The sequence below is a fragment of the Astatotilapia calliptera genome, chromosome 4 (assembly GCF_900246225.1).
Source record: "Astatotilapia calliptera chromosome 4, fAstCal1.2, whole genome shotgun sequence".
Lineage (NCBI taxonomy): Eukaryota > Metazoa > Chordata > Actinopteri > Cichliformes > Cichlidae > Astatotilapia > Astatotilapia calliptera.
This window is the reverse complement of record NC_039305.1, coordinates 7,726,739-7,747,371: the sequence shown is the minus strand read 5'-3', so window position 1 is coordinate 7,747,371 and position 20,633 is coordinate 7,726,739. Positions and strand designations below refer to the sequence as shown.

The following is a 20,633-nucleotide window of genomic DNA, read 5'->3' as shown; positions in this document are numbered from 1 at the left end:
TAATTATTATATATTCCAGTCTGGGGCTTCTAGTTTAACCAGTTTTTTTCCTAACTGAAGCAAGTCAATTACTTATTGAATAATTGATTCAGAACTGGATCCTGAAATAAGCTGAGAGCTGAAATCATAGCAGCAGAGAGGAGAGTGGCTCATTGCTGCCATCTACTGCTGCGATGATAAACCACCATTAACCACAAAGTGAGAACAAGGTGCAAACAACTCTTAATAATATAGGTATATATTTATTCATACGTACATATTCATTTATAATCGGTTAATTGTAAAAAAAGAAAAAAAAGAAAAAAAGAGATTTACAGTAATTTAACTACAGTCATTGTCAAAACTTTTTTTTGTTTAAATATCTCAGGTGCCAATCTACCCTGAACACACACTTGTAAGTTCACCTGTTGCCCTCTGCCTCTGTCCTTATCCACAACCTTACTCCAGTGTTTAGGATCAAACAAACGGACCCAGAGCGTAACAGCTCGACTTCTGTGTAAACTGGTGGAAGATCTGACACACGCACACACAAAGGTGTTTTGTTACTGTAAGGGAAAATAAGTCTGGTGTTTTGCTGTGTAGAGCCTGTAGTGTATTTCTGTACCATGAAAAAAGAAGGAAAAAAAACAAAAAACAAAACAAAACAAAAAAAAATAAAAAACAGGTGACAAGTCATTTCTTTTGTACATATATAAAACCTTCAGGAGCAAGTTGAGTACTATTAGTTGTAGTCCGTGTTGTCGGCATGCGTTTATGACTTAACTGGTGCACGACGAGGACAAGCAGATTTGACATCCCAGCTCACAGACTAGATTCCCTGACTTTCTTTTTCCTTGAGTTAACAGTCTTAAAACCAGAGCACAGTGACAGAGTGCATTACATTACTCCACCATTTTGACTCTTGGTTCTTCTCTAATCCCCCATAAACCCCATTCAAACAAAACAGATCAGACTGGATTACACTGGATTCATCTCGGCTTGTATTATCCTGCTTGTCATAGCTGTCAAATCGCACGCACGCAGACACACCGAACAGAATCATCACTCTGCATTTTGCGTGATAGATGCCTGTTGCTGAGCACATCAAAACCAAAGCACAGGGGCATTTGCAGGTAATCAAAATTTTGCAGTGAGTTTTCCTGTTTTTGTTGTATTGAAGCATTTGGATAGGTGCATTATGGGACGGATCCCATTTGGAACGGCAAGGCATAAAAATGAAGAAGAGAAAAGCACACTTAACGGGGGGGAAAAGAAAATCTTTCCGTCCTTCTCCTTGATGGAAACATTCAATAAGCAGACCGTACGTCATACATACACGTCATTGTGACCGTTAGCCCTAGATTAAAAGAAATTTAAAAATAAATCTGACTCACATTTAACATTTCAAACAATTGCACTGGTGCGAACACTTCTCCTGGACAAAGACTACACTCTGGACATTAACAATAAACTCTGGATAAAAACAAACTCCATCAGATCAAAACTAAGGACTGGAAGAGGGCTCAAACTCAACTTGGAGACACTGAACTTGTGACTTCAAACACAAACAGGCAGAATCCAAACCACAGCAAAACAGAAAAACAAAGAAAGCTCCAGAGGAAAATCGTGTAGAGGAGAAAGCAGTAAAAGACACATTTATAAAATGAAAAGGGAACAGGAGATAATGAATGAAGCCGGTGCAAGTGTAGGACAAGATAATCCATAAGAAAAGGCGCCAATACTTTAAAGGGCAGGGGAGGGGGCTGAAGTCCATTATAGCCCTCTTTTGTGACAAAAATCATTCCATCATATCTGTCAGCAGGCCAGAGCTGTGCGCTCAAGATTCAGTCAACTTCCTCCACCAGTCTGATCTGGTTGTAACCTCCTGCAGCATCACTGGTCCCAGACAGACTGAGGAGGTCACAGGTGGCAGGGTGCAGCACACTATCACTCCGTCCCCTGAAAGGCCTCATAGAAGTTGAGAAGTCGCAGATGCCACTCCAACATCAAGCACATCCTTCCGCCACTGCGTGGGGTTCACCAGTTCCTCGTCATTGGAACCATCAAGGACTCGAAAACAAGCTTGACTTAATGAAATCAAACTAACTGAAAATAGCTTTACTTTGATTGTTTTCAGTTGGCTTTTTCTTTCCATTGTCCTGGTCTGACACCATGAATTAATGCGGTCGGACCTTTTTTGTTGACAAAAGAGAAAAGAAAAAAAAAAAAAGTATCTTTTTAACGTCTTCTTTTGTTGACATGAGCCTTCACATGCCAGCATCAGTTTGTTTCACTCCATATCGAGTACTGGGTCATTTTTTTTTACTCTCCAAAAGCTCCAGCACATATTCTCACGCACATCTGCACGTAAACAAGCATGCTCGAGACTCCTCAGAAAGACTCATCGACGGTAATTTCTGCCCAGTCTCATATCATCATGTTGCTGTTTATCTGGCTTCAACTCTCTGACTCCTGCAGTCCTCACATATTTACATTGAGATTTTAAAAAACTAGAGGTGTTACATGCAACATTTGGCATCTTCTCAAGTCCCCACTTGTAAGCCTTAATTGTCCATTTTTAGAAAAATATTAAACTTTGTCTTCTTTTTTATTTTTCCTCTGCACTATATTGAAGCTTCTGATTGTAACAGAGAGAGACAGAGAGAGGTGAGGGCATATTCGCTGCAAGCGCAGTGTATGCGTTAATTGAGGATTTTTTTTATTTATGTGTGTGTGTGTGTTGTTAGTTGTTAGTAGTCTTCAATTTTGAGATGCCGGTTTTGCAAAGTGTCTCATCATTGCTTTATTGTAAGTGCAAATAGCTGCAAGTATTCTTAATAAAATAACATTAAAAAAAATCAAAGTTTCTGCTGCATTCTTGTGGGGATGTTGGCAGTTAGGTGGCTACATCGCTGCCCCTCTTTTGAAATAAACAGCCTGTAGAACCAAGCGAACACTGGTCGTACTCAAGTGCAGTTCCTGTCTAGAGGTAGCTGTTGAGTTGACCTTTAAACACTAAGGGAATTGTGTTTGGGAGTTTGAGTGGGATCTTTCAGCCATGTTTAAAAGCTCAAAGTGCTTGATAAGTAAAAAGCTGTAATGGTTTTCCGTTTGAAAGACGGACTCATTCGTTAGGATTTTTTGTTGTACTTCATTTGATGACGAGTTAAATCCCTCAATGGTGATAACATTTTTTAAAACATAAAACTTCTTTGTAATACTGGTGTGTCCACTGAACACAGCCCACGAATGTCCTCCAAAAGTTAATCTGTGTAAATGTGTCTCTTCACTTGAGCTTGTTTTAAAGCCTATTGTATATGTTCTGTTTGTGTGCAGTGGTAAGATTTAAGAACGTTTTGGGGAAGGTTACCCAAGATCCTGTAGTGTTGTTTGGCTCTCTCCCTCTCTCTGCAGCTCCAAAAGGGGGACACACCAGCATGTAGTCTGTGACAAGGGGCCAGGAGTGGTGGGGGGGAGCAGGTCAGGGGTCAAGTGACTGGCTGCAGGGAGCATGTACGAGGGACACAGCGAGAGGGAAGAGGGGGCTGTTCGCTTTACATCATAGCAGGACACAGCAGCGGCAAAACCTCTGACGGCTGCCCCCGACTGAGGGGGGTGGAGTGACAGGAGCGAAGTATGCATGCACTTTGATGTTAGGCAGATGAGTCTGTAGTAAAAAAACATAAACGAGAGAGAAACAGATGGAAATGTATTAATCGCTCGTACAAATATGTGGAAAGCTGTTCTGGGACATTTAGTACACCAGTAGCTATAGCTTTGCTGCAAACCTCAAGTTTATTTTTGTTTCAGTAATCAAAAACGATGTCAAACTGCTGTCGACACAGTCAGGCTATGTCTGATTTTCATTCAAATTCAAAGACTAACATAGGATTCAGTGAAGTCTGACTTGATCTGGACAGAGTGTTCACTCACTGCTGTCAAGGAGACAGTTTGTTTTTCACAGCTTAAGTTTTGATTCATCACTTCATGTGGGTGGATCGATGACTCAGAGTTTCATTTGGACAAAATGCATGAATCTGTGTTGTCTGATTCCACCCTCTGCATTACATCTATACTTCGTGATCATGCTGATGAGGAGGAAAGGTTAGAGAGCACCAGTCTAACCTCCTACATCAATAGTGATAGTAGTTTGCATTTTCAGCATTCTTCTGTAAAAGGACAAATGGCTTGACTGACAAAGCAACTCTAAGAATGCAATACCTTTGTGGTAGTGTTTGTGCTCTTGCTACACAGCATTGTTTACAAAGGTAAACAACTAAACATCCATAGTGGTTTCACACAAGAACTCTGGACAATGTCGGGAGAATCAAGTCCAGACATTGTCTTTAGTTGTCCTTTTCCTTATACATTACACATGACAGGAGTTGTCTGTTTTACTTGTTACAACTACTTGAAATATTCTGTATGCTTTTTACAAAGCCTGGTGCCTGGGTAGAGCATACACCAGTGACAAAACTCAACACACAGGTTAATCACACAAACTTTGTGCTAGGTAGTTAAATGTCTGCTCTAGCTGAGACAGACATTTGGATTTTAACAAATGATGTGAAAAAAAAAAAAAAAAAAAAAAAAAGTTTTTTTGTTTGTTTGTTTTTTACAAAAAAAATCCTGTAAAAAAAACAAACAAAAAAAACAAAAAAAAACTACACACCCATCCCATGATTCAATAAATTGTTGAACCGTCTTTAGCAGCAATAAACTGAATCAGTTGTTTTCAATATGACTTTATTCATCTCTAACATTGCTGAGGAGGAATGTTGGAGGAGGAATGTCGCACCCTTCTTTACAACACTGCCTTTTTTATGCACAGCTCGCTTAAAGTACGGCCACAGCATTTCAGTCAGGTTTACGTCTGGACTTTGGCTGTGCCTTTGCAACACCATGATTCTTTTCTTTTTCAGTCATTTTGTTGTAGACATGCTGCTGTGCTTGGGATCATTGTCCTGCTGCATGACCCAGTTTCAGCTCAGAGTTAGCTTTTGGACAGATGGCCTCACATTTGACTCTAGAATATGTTGGTATACAGAGGAGTTCATGGTCAACTCAATGGTTGCAAGGTGTCCAGATCCTGTGGCTGCAAAATGTTTAAAAGTTACATACTGCTAATATGCAGTACTTTGTTTCCACCATACATGCTCACGCTGATCTTATCTGAAATTCTTCCAGATGCCTTGTGATTTATTCAGACGCAAATCTGCAAACCTAAGCCATGCTGCCTATTTTTAGAGAGAAAAGGCTTTCTACTGGCAAACCTTCCAAACAAGCCATGTCTGTTTAGTGTTTTTTTATTTCTGCCCAATTGTCCTGTCATGAACATTGAAAATGCTTACTGAGACCTGCAGTGTCTGAAATCTAGTGCTTGGGTTTTCTTTGCATTGTGTCATCTTAGTGAAAATTGACTGGAACGTCCACTCCTGGAAATACCATGAAACATCACTACGAACTCTACTATGAAACATCTGCTTTCATAGTGGGGGTCACATTTGCTGATGATCAGTTAAACAAGTGCATTTGACTCGCAACACCCGGCTGCTACTTACTCAAGAAGAAGCAGTAAGGATGTATTTAGGGTTTTTTCCCCACAGGGCTGCTTACAGTCCTATGAAAATTGTGTTTTTCACAAGTGTGGTAAGATTTATTCAGTCAAAAAGAAATTGAATACATTTACATCAGCAGTACAATTTGTGTTTACCATACATTCTGCAACTGAACAAGCACTTACTCATTACTCGCAGCCCACACAACTCACCCTTAGTCTCTTAATACCGGCGCGAGTGATCTGCTGGCAGTCATAGAGCTCGATGCGATCCAGACTATGGCAACTCTTCAGGTGCTCCAGTGAGGCATCTGTGATCAGGGGGCAGTTGTCCAGCTCTATCACCTCCAGACGGTCGTGAGCACAGGGGCCGCTGCCGAGGTGTCTGATGCCATCATCAGTAATCAGCTCACAGTGGGACAGACTCTGCAGGAACATTGTGGTACCAATACAGATGCTCTATTACTAAACTGTCTATGAAAACAGCCATGACATTATGCTTGGAAATGCTGCAGGAGCAAAATATGTTTGAGTGGCAAGCACACACTTACCAGGACTTGCAAACGGGGGCAGTGGATAGATAACTGGATGAGTGTTCCATCTGTGATCTGATGCAAAAGTGAAAGAAACAAAATTCTCTTAAGCGAAGAAAAGGAGAAAACAGTTCAACCATTATATACCATAATGTTTATTTACCTGCACACATTCTTCTAAATCCATCTTCTCAAGCTCGTGACAATTCTATAGAGAGAAATAACAGAGAAGAAAAGAGATTGCATAATCACTATGGATTTATGCATTTTAAAGGATTTTGTTGGATCCAAAGTTCTGCTTGCCATTTATCTGCAATGCAACCAAGAGGCAGACACCACACTCACCCTTGCTAATGTAGTGAAGCCCACGTCTGTAAGCTGAGAGCAGCGAGCCACTTCTAATATTCTAAAAGGAGGAACACAATGAAGAGTTATACAGTTGAAGGATCACTTAGAGTCCAAAATTTTGAGTTCTTTCACACTTAAAAAGGTAACTGGCTCTACAGTCACAGGCCTCAAGATATCTGTACTGCAGACGGGTCAGTGTAATATCTTTTATTTCCATTCCATTACCTCAATCCTGCAATCTTTAAGCTTAAAATGAGAATTCAGGTCTTTCTTTTTGGAATTTGAAAGCGTATGAACAGTCTCCCGAACATCAGGCAGCCAGGACAAACACTCTTGAAACAAAGATTAGTTGGATTTTTATGTAAAACAAATTAAATATTTTGCAGTTTCTCGCAAAACTCAGAACAAAGTTTGATGTGTAGGTGTGTGACGTCACCTGAGGCGGGGGCAGTTCTGTCCCAGAGCATGCAAGATGGCATCTGTGATGTTGCCACAACCTGACACACACAGAGACTGCAGGCGGTGACAACCCCGGCAAATTGTGATGAGCCCCTCATCTGTGATCTGCTGCTCACAGAAAGACACAGTACGTGTTTGTGTATGAGGGAAGTGAATCAAATCAACATCCACTGTGAAATGTAAAAACATGCCAGGCAAAACTTCTCTGTGTTGTGCTCTCTGGTAGATGTGCAAAAGCAAACAGTGTACAACCCTGTGTCCAAAATCAGTTATACAAACTATAACGAAAAGCAGAATAATATCAAAGTGTCAACTTCATATTAATATGAAAGCATCACTTTCTTTGGGATGCTCTTTATTTACTAGGTTAAATACAAACAGTTTGTATTTAACCTAGTTCTGTTTTTATTTTTAATTACCCTCTTTTCCATTTGAGCATTTACCCACCACAGCCGTCAAGAAATATTTAATCAAATTCATAAAGAGCATACATTTTAAAAAATTAGTTTTAACAATTGATATGGTGTCTTTCTACTACTGTCGATATTGTTGTAAAATGATTAAAAGTAACACATTTTAGTTTTTTTATTATATTGGTATGTGGTGTTTTAGAAAACTCATAATATACATGTTAAGAACAGGTAAAAGAAAGCTTGCTTAGAAAAAGAAAACAAAAAGAAAGCTATAGTGAAACGATGACAAAAATCAAAGACGAGATATGAGACGAGAAAGAGATGCAGAGGGGACTAACTGGATTGTGTGAGCAGGCTTTAGGGTCTGGATGTCCGTGTTCTGTGTTTCTTCTATTCTTGTTAAATGTACTTACTGAGCATGTCTGCAAGTTCAATGTGACCAATTCCGGACAGTGAGCTCCGATATGCTTTAGGGCCTCGTCTTCTAGCTGTGGAAAAGATTGGGAAGCATTGGGAAAGAAAACTGATATCTCAATAAGGAATTTCATAAGAGAAAAAGACTAAATCAGCGCAGACTGTTCTTTTTATTTATTTATTGGGTTTTTTGTTGTTGTTTTTTTTAATCCAATGTCTGTCCCTGATGGTATGCTTTGTTGCATGGGAAAATTTTTCTTTTATGTGTGCAGCTGCCACTTTTTCTTGCAATAAATAAGAAGAACTAGTGAAAGGGAAGATGACAAAAAGTCTAAGATTAAAGTGGACCCTATTCACTACAGTGTTGACTGATAGAAAACAGAGCACCTAAGAAGTCACTACTTTGACTTATAAAAAAAGTTTTATAATAATAATGCATTGGATTTATATAGCGCTTTTCAAGGCACCCAAAGCGCTTTACAATACCACTATTCATTCACTCTCACATTCATACACTGGTGGAGGCAGCTACAGTTGTAGCCACAGCTGCCCTGGGGCAGACTGACAGAAGCGAGGCTGCCATATCGCGCCATCGGCCCCTCTGGCCATCACCAGTAGGCAAGTAGGGTAAAGTGTCTTGCCCAAGGACACAACGACTAGGACAGAGAGCCCAGGGATCGAACCGGCGACCTTCCGGTTACAGATGCGATTCCCAACCCCCTGAGCCACGGTCTCCCCAATGTGTTCAATAAAATGTTACACAGAATGAAATTGCCAGCAACTTATTATAACATAATCACGTGTGTACCTGGGTGCAGCCCTTGAGGAAAAGACATTTGAGACCAGGGCAGGAGCGCACCAGGGCCTGGATGCCATCCTTCGTGACTTGATCACACCAGGAAATGTTCAGCTGCTCCAGCAAAGGACAACCCTCACTGAGAATAGAACAAAGAAAAGGGTGAGCAGCGGAAACTTGCAAAGAATGAAAGGTGCAATGACAATTAGGGGAAATGTTAAATGCATAACAAAATTGAAATCTTCTCACATTATTCGTATCTCTTCTGTGACTTGTGTAGGTTTAAAAAGAAAAAATGAATCACAGCCAACAAGTAGTACATAGGATTGAAGGGACTTATTAAGCTAATTTCCGGCTTCATATATTTATTCTGGAACTCAGCTAAATGGTCATGTTTAATAGAAGGTATTCACCACTGTAACATTATGTTTGAGAGGGACAAAAAAGAACAGACATAACAGGTTCACTTTGATATATGTGCTTTAAAATTAGTGGGAAAACAGCATATCAAAATAACAACTGGCCATACCTGAGCGCTTTGAGTGAAAGGTTGGTGATGGAGGTACACGAGGCGAGGTCCAGGTGCTTTAGCTTTGGACAAAACTTACTGAGGCTATTACAGGTGCTGCAGAAGAACAATACAGTGATAAAAAGTGTATTATGATATGTTAGATACATTAACCGCACTGCTGCATGGACTGTTACTATACCTGTCTGTGATCTTGGTGCAACCGTTCAGATTAAGCACCTCAATGTTCCTGCAGTTCTGTGAGAAAGTCCTAAAGAGAGAGAGAGAGAAAGAGAAAAAGAAACATTTGTGTGATATCAGTCATTCTGCACTTCTCTCATTATCTCCCCTCAGGGTCTGAACTAGTATGAGAATTTCAATTAGGCGAGGTCCTCACTAAACTCACCTCAGGGCACTGTCACCCACACCCAGGCAACCCCGCAGGCTCAGCTTCCTAAGGAATCCCCCACATCGCTTTGAAATATTCTCCACCACTCGACCCTGCAACAAAAAGAAACATACTCTTTCTGCTGTATTTGTTTCTACAGCACCTTTAAAGTACCGAGTATAAAGTGACATATAAGCTGCGATCATAAAGTTCACAGACTCCACCTAAAACAAACAAAGATGACACACATGGTTTACATTTGGCTCATTTACTCTTCAAGATCAACTCCTCTTGCACTAGAAAGCCTCCCAGCCATTTTTACATTGGTCTCTTAGAGTTCATCGCAGGTCACGTTCGCATAAACCGCATATCTGCGATTTCTCTGTGGATCTCAAAACTGACACAGCATTAATGTGTTCTGGTGGTTAGAAATTGTTCTGTGACTCACAGACCATGGCTGCTTATAAGGGGAGTACAACCAGGAGCATACTGGTCATTATTTATTTATTATTTTTTACACATTGATGGGGTTGAGAATTCATCTTGCAGGGTTAGACTGTCAAAGTGGAGTTCTACTATTCCCCAGAGCTGTTCTATGGAGGACATATGACTGAAATAACCTAAACTGTGGTACTAAAAATGCAGTTTTACACCATACCCAAACAGTTTTCACCCACAAACCATCCTGCTCATCAAATTAGTCTCTGACTTCATCATCTTCTTCACAATTAAAACTATGTTGATACTGGGATAGGCTCAAACCTAGGGCCATAGATGGTTATTGATACACCCAAGGAGATCCAAACAAACTGCAAGCTGAAGATCCAGTGAAGGTGATAAAAGTGGAACTTCCAGGCGGGGCCCAAAAAACATAGCAACTGCACTTTAAGGGGCACAGTTCTGTGTAAGAAGACTACCATGAAGGGCAGATGGGTCAAATTTGAAGCATGATTTCGTTTTTAATATTTGGAGTTGCAAACATTTATGATCGCATCTGTTAGTAATAAGATATAATGAAATGAACCAACTTCAATGTCCCTCTGAAAGTCAAAGAGGTCGATTCGTTGCCAGTTGCTGCCATCCAAGGCCAGAACATTCCAGGACTAAAAGCAGGGAGCGGAGGGGAGTGGACAGAAATTCTGAGTTATTTAGCATGCACACGCAGAACACATACTTTAACTGAAACCACACACACGCACACCTTGTGAACACAGACTCACCCGTGAGACCTGGGCACAGCGACAGAGTGTCACCACATCCAGAAAGGAGAAGATTCTAGAAGACAGACAGGGACGGTTTAGAGACCATGATCCCCGCTGCCAGAAGCTTCCTCTTTACTGCCCTCAACGCAACCCTGTGTGTGCTTCCCCTAACAGCAGAGTGGTGTTGACTAAATCAGCTAATATTGCTTTTACTGTCATCAAAATACATTTCCCTGCTTGCAGAACAGATATGTTTTCTTAAAGTGAGGTCCTGACGGGGAAAGCATTTCTTTCTAAGGAATATAGTTGGATACCGATTAGAGGATCCTACAATGCAGCAAAAAACTGAATTGGGGTTGAAGCAGGGATGCAGTGAGTTGCAGCAGTCTGCCAGCCTCACAAATCACAGCACTGCACCAGGCCAAGCAGCACAGAGTCAGCAGCCGCAACACAGACAGCTTGGCTGGCAAGGCCGAGGTTTGAGTTATGGCCTTCATTTGCTGTTTGCTAAGAGGCTTGTGAGCACCCCCCCCCCCCCCCCCTTTTTTTTTCTCTCAAATCAATTTAAAAGTTTTATAACCACGAGCACCTGTTTGTAATTATGCTTTTAGCACTGGTTGAGCAGTGGGTGTGCAGAGCCAAGAGAAATTGGCATCCTAGTGTTTGGAATCTTTGTTTAAAAAGGGCAAGTGAACATAAACGATATGATTGTGAGACACACAATATTTGCGTGTGTTAGGGTAACACACAGAGGATGGAGGTGCTGCCTTTGAGTATGATTTTGTGCCGTAGTAAAGTCATGAATGTGACTGTGGAAATTTCAACATGCAAATTTTGCTTTCCTCAAAAAACAAACAATAAAAAAAAAAAAAAAAAAAAAAAAAAACTGCAAGTAAGTTAAAGTGCATCAAAACGTCACTCACCTTAGCAACAGCTCTTTAGGTAACTTCTTATTGATGACTGCCTCGTCACTATTTGTGAACATCTAAAAGGGTGGAGAAGATAATATCAGTCCTGGAGGCTATCACAAAGTGACTGGGGCCCCTTTCATCCCCTCTCCTCACTCAAGGACGGCCCCAACACACAAGCAAGGATAAAAGATCATAATCTCATCAGCTGAGATGGATTCAATGTCAATTCCCAGAAAACACAAAGGGTGACAGAAGATAAACTAACACAGGCCACAGCGAGGTGGGACTTTGTACTGTCAACTACAAGGCTGTGATGGCCTATGCTTTCATCTTATCTTTCCTGCATGCATATCCGTCTTAGTACACGTGCTACTGAGTAAGACCCAGTGTTCAAAACAGTAAGTACTGAAACTTTAAACTGGAATTGGTTACAGTACCATATATTTTTGTGACTCTAAGACAAATAATTCGAGCTTCAGCAAACAGCTAAATGGGTTTCCACACAAATAACTGCATGCTGTGTGAGCACAAATTTGACTCCAATTCAGAGAAAAAAAAAGTCACAGTAAACAAAGAGACAATAAATTTGCATTTATTGAGTCCCAGCTACACACACCCTTCTTACTGAGGAATTTAGGGTTCCCATAATTTGTGGGAAATGATACTGTGCTAAATCACTGAATGCAAGATGTTGAGACAATGGTCCTTGGAAACACGTACTCAGTCACAACAGGATGAATGAAGTAACATCTGGCTCAATCCATTTTTCTCCAAACATTCAGAAAACAAAACGTTTATACCAGGGGCGGATCTGGCTTGTAAATAAAAAGTGGCAGAAGGCACATGTTAATTACATGAGGTAAAAGATTTATGACAAGATCAACAAGGTGTTTGTCAATTCTTATTTGCACTACTTGATAGAAACAAATACCACCAATTCCAAAAAGAAAGATTTATTTACCCCGTTTTAACAAAGGGAATGATTTAAAGGTCCCAACAGAGTTCTATTTTGATTATTGGTGTGTATCCTGAAGCCACACAATAGCGTCAGATTTTGAGGGACGTGCACATAAACCCATTCATCAACTCACAAAAACAGATTGTCACGTCTGCCAGTTGAAATTGAGGCCTGGATCTTTACGAAGCACACAAACGCGCACACCCAAATAAGGCATCTTGGGGTCAAAGCTGTTCTATGTCTTTCTGATAAAAACACAAACTCTTTCTCAAGCTGCACACACACACACTCACACAGCTGTATGCGGGGGCTGCCTGCCAGCGCAGACGTGTAAAATTTTGAGGGAGTAAGAAGGGACAGACATTTTCTGTTTGGATTTGGGGCAAATTGACTCTGACAGCACGCCTTCCAGAGCGTTGCTTTCTGGCCAAATAATCCAGGGCCGTTTCAAAAGAAGCAGATGTCCGTGGTCAACAGCCATACACAGTACCCTTTTGTAATCTACCATAAAATGATGCAGTATGAATGTGACCATTATGTTTTGGCCACTGCTCAGTTATAAACAGTAATGCAGGGGGTTAAAACAAACAAACAAACAAAAAACAAAACAAGCTGGGTGTTCTGTAGTTTGTAGTAAACCACTGCAGAGGCAAAGGGTAATTTTATTTTTAGGAAATGTGTAAATATTCCTTCCTGGTAATAAATAATTAAATCCTGGTCGTTTGATCGATAGGAGGGGCTTATATTTGAGTTTTAGGTTATTATTGCATACATGCACTGATTGAATTAGGCACAACTAAATATGGTGAAGTCAAGGAACCTGTTTAAGGTCAGAAATTTAAACCAGTTTAAACCTCCAAAATAGTTGTTTACATACTCTTTCTAATTAGTGAATACAATGAGTGGCCATTTAAGTATCTATTTTTCCAGTCTGTTGGGTGGTCTTTTGTTAACAGAATAAAAGTGCAACAGCTCAGTGCTTGCAGCAGAGCTGTGTATTTAACACAACTTCCTTCCCTGCCTTTCAAAATAAAACACTCACTGGCAGACTGCATTTTTGATGACTTACCAGCCAGCATATTTGGTTTCAAGCTTCTTATAACTAACCACCAAAACCTAAAAGCTACTGAGCATACCATTTGTTAAATTTGCTTGGAATTATAATCCTAGGTTAGTGAACAACAAAGGCTTTGTTTAGCTCATATCATAAGTTAAGCCCAACTGATAGATTACTTGGCCAATATCATCAACTGACAGTAGCAGACGCTGTCGATCCCTGCCACGGTGTGACCACACTCCTATCGCCAATTTAGAATGACCAATTAACCCAACTTCCATTTCTCTGACCTGCAGTATCTGTGAGCCACGGGGGCAAACGAGCAAATTCCACACAGAACCCAGGGCCTTCTCACTTTGAGATGACAGTGCTAAATGTTGCACCACCACAAACCACTTAAAAAAGTCAAAAACAAAAAACAACAGCTGTAATTTACAAAGCTTCACATAGTTTGTCCAGCTGAGCAGCTTCATTGTTTAGAACAGTTTCGATCCTTTTTGCAGAATCCCAGCCCTTCCCCATTCCCAAGGGGTCAAAGACTGCAGATATGTCAACAGCTAGAGTCTCACAGAGATACATTAAGTGTCCTTTGGCAATGGCATGAGGTTATAGGAACAAATATGACACATCATGCTTGCCACATATAAATGGTTGTTGATCTGAAAATATTTTACTTGTTATATATTCTATTTATAAGTATTTTGTAAATATTTAAAACTATACTTATTTTTCTTTAACATATGCATTTATATTTCAGATTAGTCTTTACCTTATCAAGATACCAGGTTTATTTTAGATACATATTCCTATTTCTGTTACATTGACTTTAGTTTTTTAACTGTTGTAACTGAAGAATTTCCCCAAATCCTGACTTAATATTTACATCACATCTTATCTTAGCTTGTCTTAGTGGACCCCTTCACATAGTGGGTAAGAACAAACAGGACACAAACTGCAGTCTTCTGGATGGCAAACATCTAACTTTGGACTCAGTTTGTCACTCAGCATCTAATATTGTCAGGATTGGCATTGGTTCCTTGAAACACCCAAGTACAACTTGTATGTTCAATGGGATCTGATGGAACAGTAGTAGCTGATGCCCCCAACGGATCAGATCACGGCTAATCATTTGCTGGTGCAAAGTCCAGCGGCATCTTCACTTTAAGTTATTATCTAGTGTTTTGAATAGACTGCTTAAAAGTTAATAAGCAATGAAAACATCCATTTTCATACTGCTGGCTGATATGTCGATACCCAGATTTTTTATTTTTTTTACTTCCTAAAAATCAGATGTACGTAATCAGATGTATGTATGTATGTATGTATGTATGTATGTATATACACACACACACACACACACACACACACACACACACACACACACACACACACACACACACAAAATGTAAAATAATTAGGCCCAGTCATATCTTAAAGCCTTCATAGTACATTGTTATGCTTATGTAGCATTTTGTTCTTAGACAGCAGGCTTACTTGTGTTTCCTGGAGTTTTTAAAAGTAGAATAGGAAGCAGAGCCTTCAACTATCCAGCTCCTGCAACAGGCTTAGGCTGCTGGGTGGCTTCCCATGATGCACTGACCATTTCCTCTTCACTCATTTCTTTTCACCCTCCATGTGTCCATACACCACAACTGCATGTTGGCAATTATTAAATTCAGCTTATCTCCCATAGTTTGCCTTTTCTGCCATCTCTCTCTGCTCCCACAACTGGTCACAGTGGATGGCTGTCCCTCCACGAGCATGGTTCTGCCAGAGGTTTATTTCCCGTTAAAATTCAGTGTTTCCTTCCCACTGTTGCCAAGTGCTCCCTCATTGGTGGTCATATTATCATTGGGGTTTCTTAAAAAATTTGAAGATCTTTACCTTACAATATAAAAGTGTCCTGAGGCAACTGTTGCTGTGAATTGGTGCTATAATAGATCAAATGTCTTCAAGTTAAAAAAAAAAAAAAACAAGTACATAAATTTGTGAACTACACAAAACAACAACAAAACACAAAACCTTAACTACAGAATGTTTGAAAAATAGAAACTTTTATCTTGAAGGCAAAACATCGCCATTTCCGTTTCTCCCCTCTCCTAAATCCAGATACCTTTAAACAGCAGCTCCGCCGCAGCTGTCGGGCCAGAAGGTAACGGCCTGAGTCGTCAGCTGTTCACCGTTAAAAATAAATAAAACCACACACACAAATCCCACGCTAACTGGGGATTAAACAACATCAAATGCTCGGGCTATACAGGCCAATGTCAGTGGCCGGATACATTTGTTTGTATATAAGTTCGCACCAAAATATTGAGCTACGCTTGCGCGGCTGCGACACAAAGTTTATGGTAATAGCCTTGCATTGGGGGGAAAAAAACCCCAACAACGACACTGTAGGTAGACAGCGTACATATGGGCCTTTTGAGACGAGTGTAGGTTATGATGTGTGTTACACTGTAATAGCTCGGCACTATTTTCAGATATTTTGTGCTAACACCGGGTGCAGGTAGCAGACTGAGGCCACCACCGCCGCAGCGGCTATAGATATAGCATACATAACGAGGTCTCAAAAGAGAGAAGGGGGGAACATAACAATCCTGCATATGAGGATAATTTTAAGCAGCTTCTTTTCAAAGTGAAACCACTAAATCCTCCACTTCTGCTCATTATGTTGACGTGTGTCGAAGCTTTCCTCGGCGTGCTCTCTGTAGCCTCATTGTCTTTGTTTTGACGGCGCAAAGGGAAACGAGGACAACGTTTAAAGAGCACTCAAAATGCCTTGAAAGTGGCTGCGAGCAGCACGTCGGCTTTAGTGGAAAACACTAACGTGCGTCCTCTCCACGCCAGGCCTCGACAGCCTATATGTTGCTTGAACAACACAACAGTGTTTGACCTAATCCCAAATACTGACTGCGGAAGCTGCATCAATAGCCTCCCCATAAGCGCAGTTTTATAATAATTATAGAAACAGTCAACACGCAGGCCCGGATCGTAGCGGTTATATCGGCTATTTTTAATGTGTCTCAGTGACTGTCAGTTAATGGAAATAATTAACTCACCTCAAACCGGCTCCGCGAAACACCATTTACCTCCTTCCCCATGTCGGACGCTGGTAACCGACTCAATGGATTCGGTGTAGGCGCAGTAAAATGCAGATACGGGCCCTCTCCACGATTATCATGCTACCGTCCTCTCGGTAGCTCCGGTGGTTTGATGTATTTTGACCTGTACCACGAACCACAAAACCTCTTGTTACCGATAAAAACAAAATATATGGGTTACGAGCAGCAGCCAGCCAGCCATAAGCCACTTCTCTTATCAGCTCGATTCGCCCTCACCTCCTCCTCCCCCTATAAGCACAGCTTTCTTTCCATCCACACAATAGCCCGACAGCAGTGGGGCAGACTAAAATTCAGCCGGTACAACCCCTACATCCATAATAAATAAATAACATTAATATGAAAAATAATAAATATAATGACCTTGCTCAGTGCGCACTATTTCTTGCTCTCTGACTGCTCCTTTAACCAAAGCTCACAGAGGAGCAAATATAAATATCAAAGTGGGGTGTCAACCATTTGCCCGCACACGTAGCATGAATACCTATCGAGGGTTTGGGGCCACATGTGATAATTAAAAAGTTAGATCAGACTTAAAGTTCATACAGACTTTGTGAGAAAACATAGGCTAAAAAATTATGTTTCTCTTATAGTATGAAACAAAAACATCTGAAGTGAAGTGCATGTCTGATATGAGCACTGCCACTTTCCACTGTATTAAAAACAGTATTAAAACCAGAATAGAACCTGTGAGTTCGGCATTTTATTAACTATCAGTAACGGTTAACACTCGTTTTTAGATTATTCTATCTCATCTGCTGTTATTAAACATTCCAACTTTGTTATTGCAATAGGGAAACGCCACTTCCTCGTTTCTCCTCGGGCACACCCCTCGTCAACAGCGGGTCCAATCAGCATCCAAGGACGACAGCTCGTAATACTGCGTCATCGTAGAGCGTAAAACTAACACGCCAGACAACACTGAGCATCAATATATTTATAGCAAAGCTAGTGATAGCTAATATGTTCCCTTAATTTCTAATACGCAAATAGTAGTGTTTGACTGGGGTCTGGTGCTCTGTAACTTTAAGAAAACAGCTATTTTTAATTGAACAATTATCTCCTGATGCCCCTAAGGATAAAGAACCCCCTTTTAAAGTGTGTGTAAATAATATACTTTTTGGGGTTTTTTTTAATCCCAAGGTTTGAATTTGAAGAGGACCTTTGCATCTTTTGTTCTTTACTCACTGGCCACTTTATTAGATACATCTGTTCAACCGCTCTTTAATGCAGCTATTTAATCAACCACTTGCATGGCAACAACTCAATGCATTTAAGCTGCTAGAATTGTCAAGTAGACTTGTTGAAGTTCAAATTTATCATCAGAATGGAGAAGAAAAAGTTATTTAAGTGATTTTGTATGTAACTTGGTTGTTAGTGCCAGACAGTCTGGTGTGAGTATTTTAGAAACTGCTGATCTACAGGGATTTTCCCACACAACTGTTTCTAGGGTTTACAGGGAATGGTCCAAAATAAAGAGGAAATATCCAGTGAGCAGCAGTTCTCTGGGTGAAAATGGCTTGTTGATGTCAGAGGTCAGAGGAGAGTGGCCAGACTGCTTCAAGCTGTGTGAAAGGCAACAGCCACTCAAATAACCACTCATCACAACCAATATATGAAGAGCAATCATGAATGCACAATACATCAAACCTTGGAAAAATATTACCTGGTCTGATAAGTCTTGCAACATTTGGATCTTTGGATGTTCTGATGGCTGCTTCCAGCAGGATAACATGCCATTTTGCAGAGCTCAAATAACTGGTTTCCTTAAATGACAGTGAGTTCACTGTACTCTAACAGCTTCTAGAATCAACAGATCTCAATCCAATAGAGCCTCTTTGGGATGTGATGTATAATGATGTATATCATGGGTGTGCAGATGACAAATTTGTAGCAACTGTGAGATGCTATGATGTCAATATGGATCAAAACGTTTTCAGGATCTTATTGCATCTGTGCCATGAATAATTAAGGCAGTTCTGAAGGCAAGTGTCTCAGTACTGGCAAAGTGTACCTAATAAAATCACTTATGAGTGTATATGCAAATGTGTTAAGCTACAAAATACACACTCAGAAAGAAGTGCACTGTAGAAGACAATTTTATCCCTAAAGGAATAATCCAAACAAATGTGCCCTCTAGTACTGTTCATTGGACCTCAACGTTTTAATACTGTTAATATGTAATTTGTGGGAGCTACCTGGTTTCCTATTTCAGTTACAGGTAAGGCATTAAATACCCGACTAGCTTTATTCTGTCTAGGTCTTGTATATCAGTGACATAGAGATGCAGATGATAGTACTATTTTCGAACAGAAATAAGGTCGGGGGTTCAACCTCTTCCAGGCATTTTCTTGATTTTCTCTGGTCCAAAGAGAGATGCTTGTTATGTTAATGGAGTAGTTCTCAAATGGTGTGTTGTTACCAGGGAAAAATGTTGAAGGTTTTCTGAAGTGTGGCATTAAAAAAACAGTTTGACAACAGAGATGTCAGATACATGAAGCTCTGAATATTAAGGAAGACTAGAAAAGAAATAGTGAGTTCACATAAATGAATTCCAAGTATATGAATGAAAAGTAATATAAAATATGTTTATATACCCAATTTTACTAGTCTTTTAAAAGGTTTGTTTTTGTATTATCACATTATATTACAAAATTATCACCCAAAACTTGCCCTGTGAAGTACAAATCACAAGTGTATAAATAGGTACCTGCTGTCAAAAAAAAAAGATGTTCGACTTTCATGAAAAGTTCAGGATGAACACATTGGGGTTAACTTTAAAGTTTAGCAAGATTTACATGTAAGATAATCGGTAGGTTATCTGTAGTAGTAGTTAACGGACTTTAGTTGGATCTAAATGAAGCAGCTAGGGTGCCTTAACACTGGCTGCACCGCAAGCTTTGTGTGTGTGTCTGTAGCTTGAAAGAGTTTGTGTTTTTACCAGAAAGACAGAAAAGTTTTGACCCAGAAATTCCTTATTTGTGTGTTTTGTAAAGATCCAGGCCTCAATTTCAACCAGCAGACATGTCAGTGTGTTTTTGTAAATTAAGTGTGTGTGTGTAAATGCACTTAAATATAGCATTGTCCTTAAAAAATCTGAAATATCTCTGCTTAATTATTCATTTCATATCATATACTTTAAGTGAAACTGTGATTTGTGATAACTATTTTTTTCAGTAAGATAAAGTACAACTCTCTATTTAAAACTATTCTGTGTACACATAAACCTGAAAATCCTAAACCACAGATACCCACAGGCAAACTGACATATGTCAGCCACAGGGCAAGAACAAATGCTGTTTTTCTTTCATGGCAGCTTTAGTTCATTCACTGCCTTCCAAGTGACCATTGTCTGATTGTTGTATTGTTTAAGACATGTAGATTTCTATTTATCTTACCAATACGCAGAATGCTGATCCATTTGCTGATGTGGAAAGTACTAGTATGGAGACAAGCCCAACATAAAGTCATGCTTTGGTTGATTTCTCCTAAACACTTTGCAAGATCTTCTTTTCGCTTCTTTTTCCTACTAGAGCATTAGTTAAACACAGATTTCTCTGGGGTAACATGATAAAAAACGACTACATTTTGAAAGACGCCCACCTAAGACTGGACCTCATGCTTATCTTGTGAAGCAGATCTTATTAAAAAGACCTTACCATGTAAGTTAATGAACCTTAGTAGTAGGTTAAATATGTTGAAGCTTTCAGGACCCAGAGGCAGTTGCATGCTGCCTGTTGATAATAAGACTTTGCTCTATTAGCTTTGCCCCAGTGTCTTCCTTTTCTGTTCCAACAAGCTCGACATTTAACAACCCATCATGAGCCTGGCATCTAACATGTGTGTTGATTTAAATGTGTTATCTGAAACTTGAAAAGTTTGTAAAAACGTACTTTTGCTAATTAATACACATCTCTTCATTTTACGTCTCTGTCGTGTCGCCATGAGGACGGTGGGTGGGATCTTTGCGGTGATAGGAAGTTGCTCG

At 40.1% G+C, this 20,633-nt stretch overlaps 1 protein-coding gene across 4 annotated transcripts; it reads right to left on the bottom strand.

The window, feature by feature from the left end:
• Window positions 1-222: 222 nt before the first annotated feature.
• Window positions 223-20,598, bottom strand: fbxl20 (F-box and leucine-rich repeat protein 20). Of its 4 annotated transcripts, none has more exons than XM_026164352.1 (16): window positions 20,539-20,598; window positions 16,586-16,751; window positions 11,521-11,582; window positions 10,616-10,670; window positions 10,424-10,498; window positions 9,414-9,508; window positions 9,210-9,278; window positions 9,029-9,124; window positions 8,512-8,638; window positions 7,703-7,777; window positions 6,854-6,984; window positions 6,415-6,475; window positions 6,233-6,277; window positions 6,088-6,144; window positions 5,750-5,962; window positions 223-3,646 (listed from the first exon to the last, which is right to left on the bottom strand). In XM_026164352.1, the coding sequence occupies exons 2-16, from the start codon at window positions 16,625-16,627 to the stop codon at window positions 3,539-3,541; spliced, it is 1,311 nt and encodes a 436-aa protein (XP_026020137.1). In that variant the 5' UTR covers window positions 16,628-16,751; window positions 20,539-20,598; the 3' UTR covers window positions 223-3,538. The 4 variants fall into 4 exon arrangements, with proteins under 4 accessions (XP_026020137.1, XP_026020135.1, XP_026020133.1 ...); XM_026164350.1 differs by lacking the exon at window positions 20,539-20,598 and adding an exon at window positions 20,044-20,347; XM_026164348.1 differs by lacking the exon at window positions 20,539-20,598 and adding an exon at window positions 17,009-17,182.
• Window positions 20,599-20,633: the final 35 nt, after the last annotated feature.

Coding starts and splice junctions, on each gene's coding strand:
- fbxl20 (XM_026164352.1), bottom strand. CDS start 16,627: ATGGGGAAGGAGGTAAATGGTGTTTCGCGGAGCCGGTTTGAG. Junction 10,671..11,520: donor CCTAAAGAGCTGTTGCTAAG/GTGAGTGACGTT, acceptor TCTGTCTTCTAG/AATCTTCTCCTTTCTGGATG. Junction 9,125..9,209: donor TGCACCAAGATCACAGACAG/GTATAGTAACAG, acceptor GTTCTTCTGCAG/CACCTGTAATAGCCTCAGTA.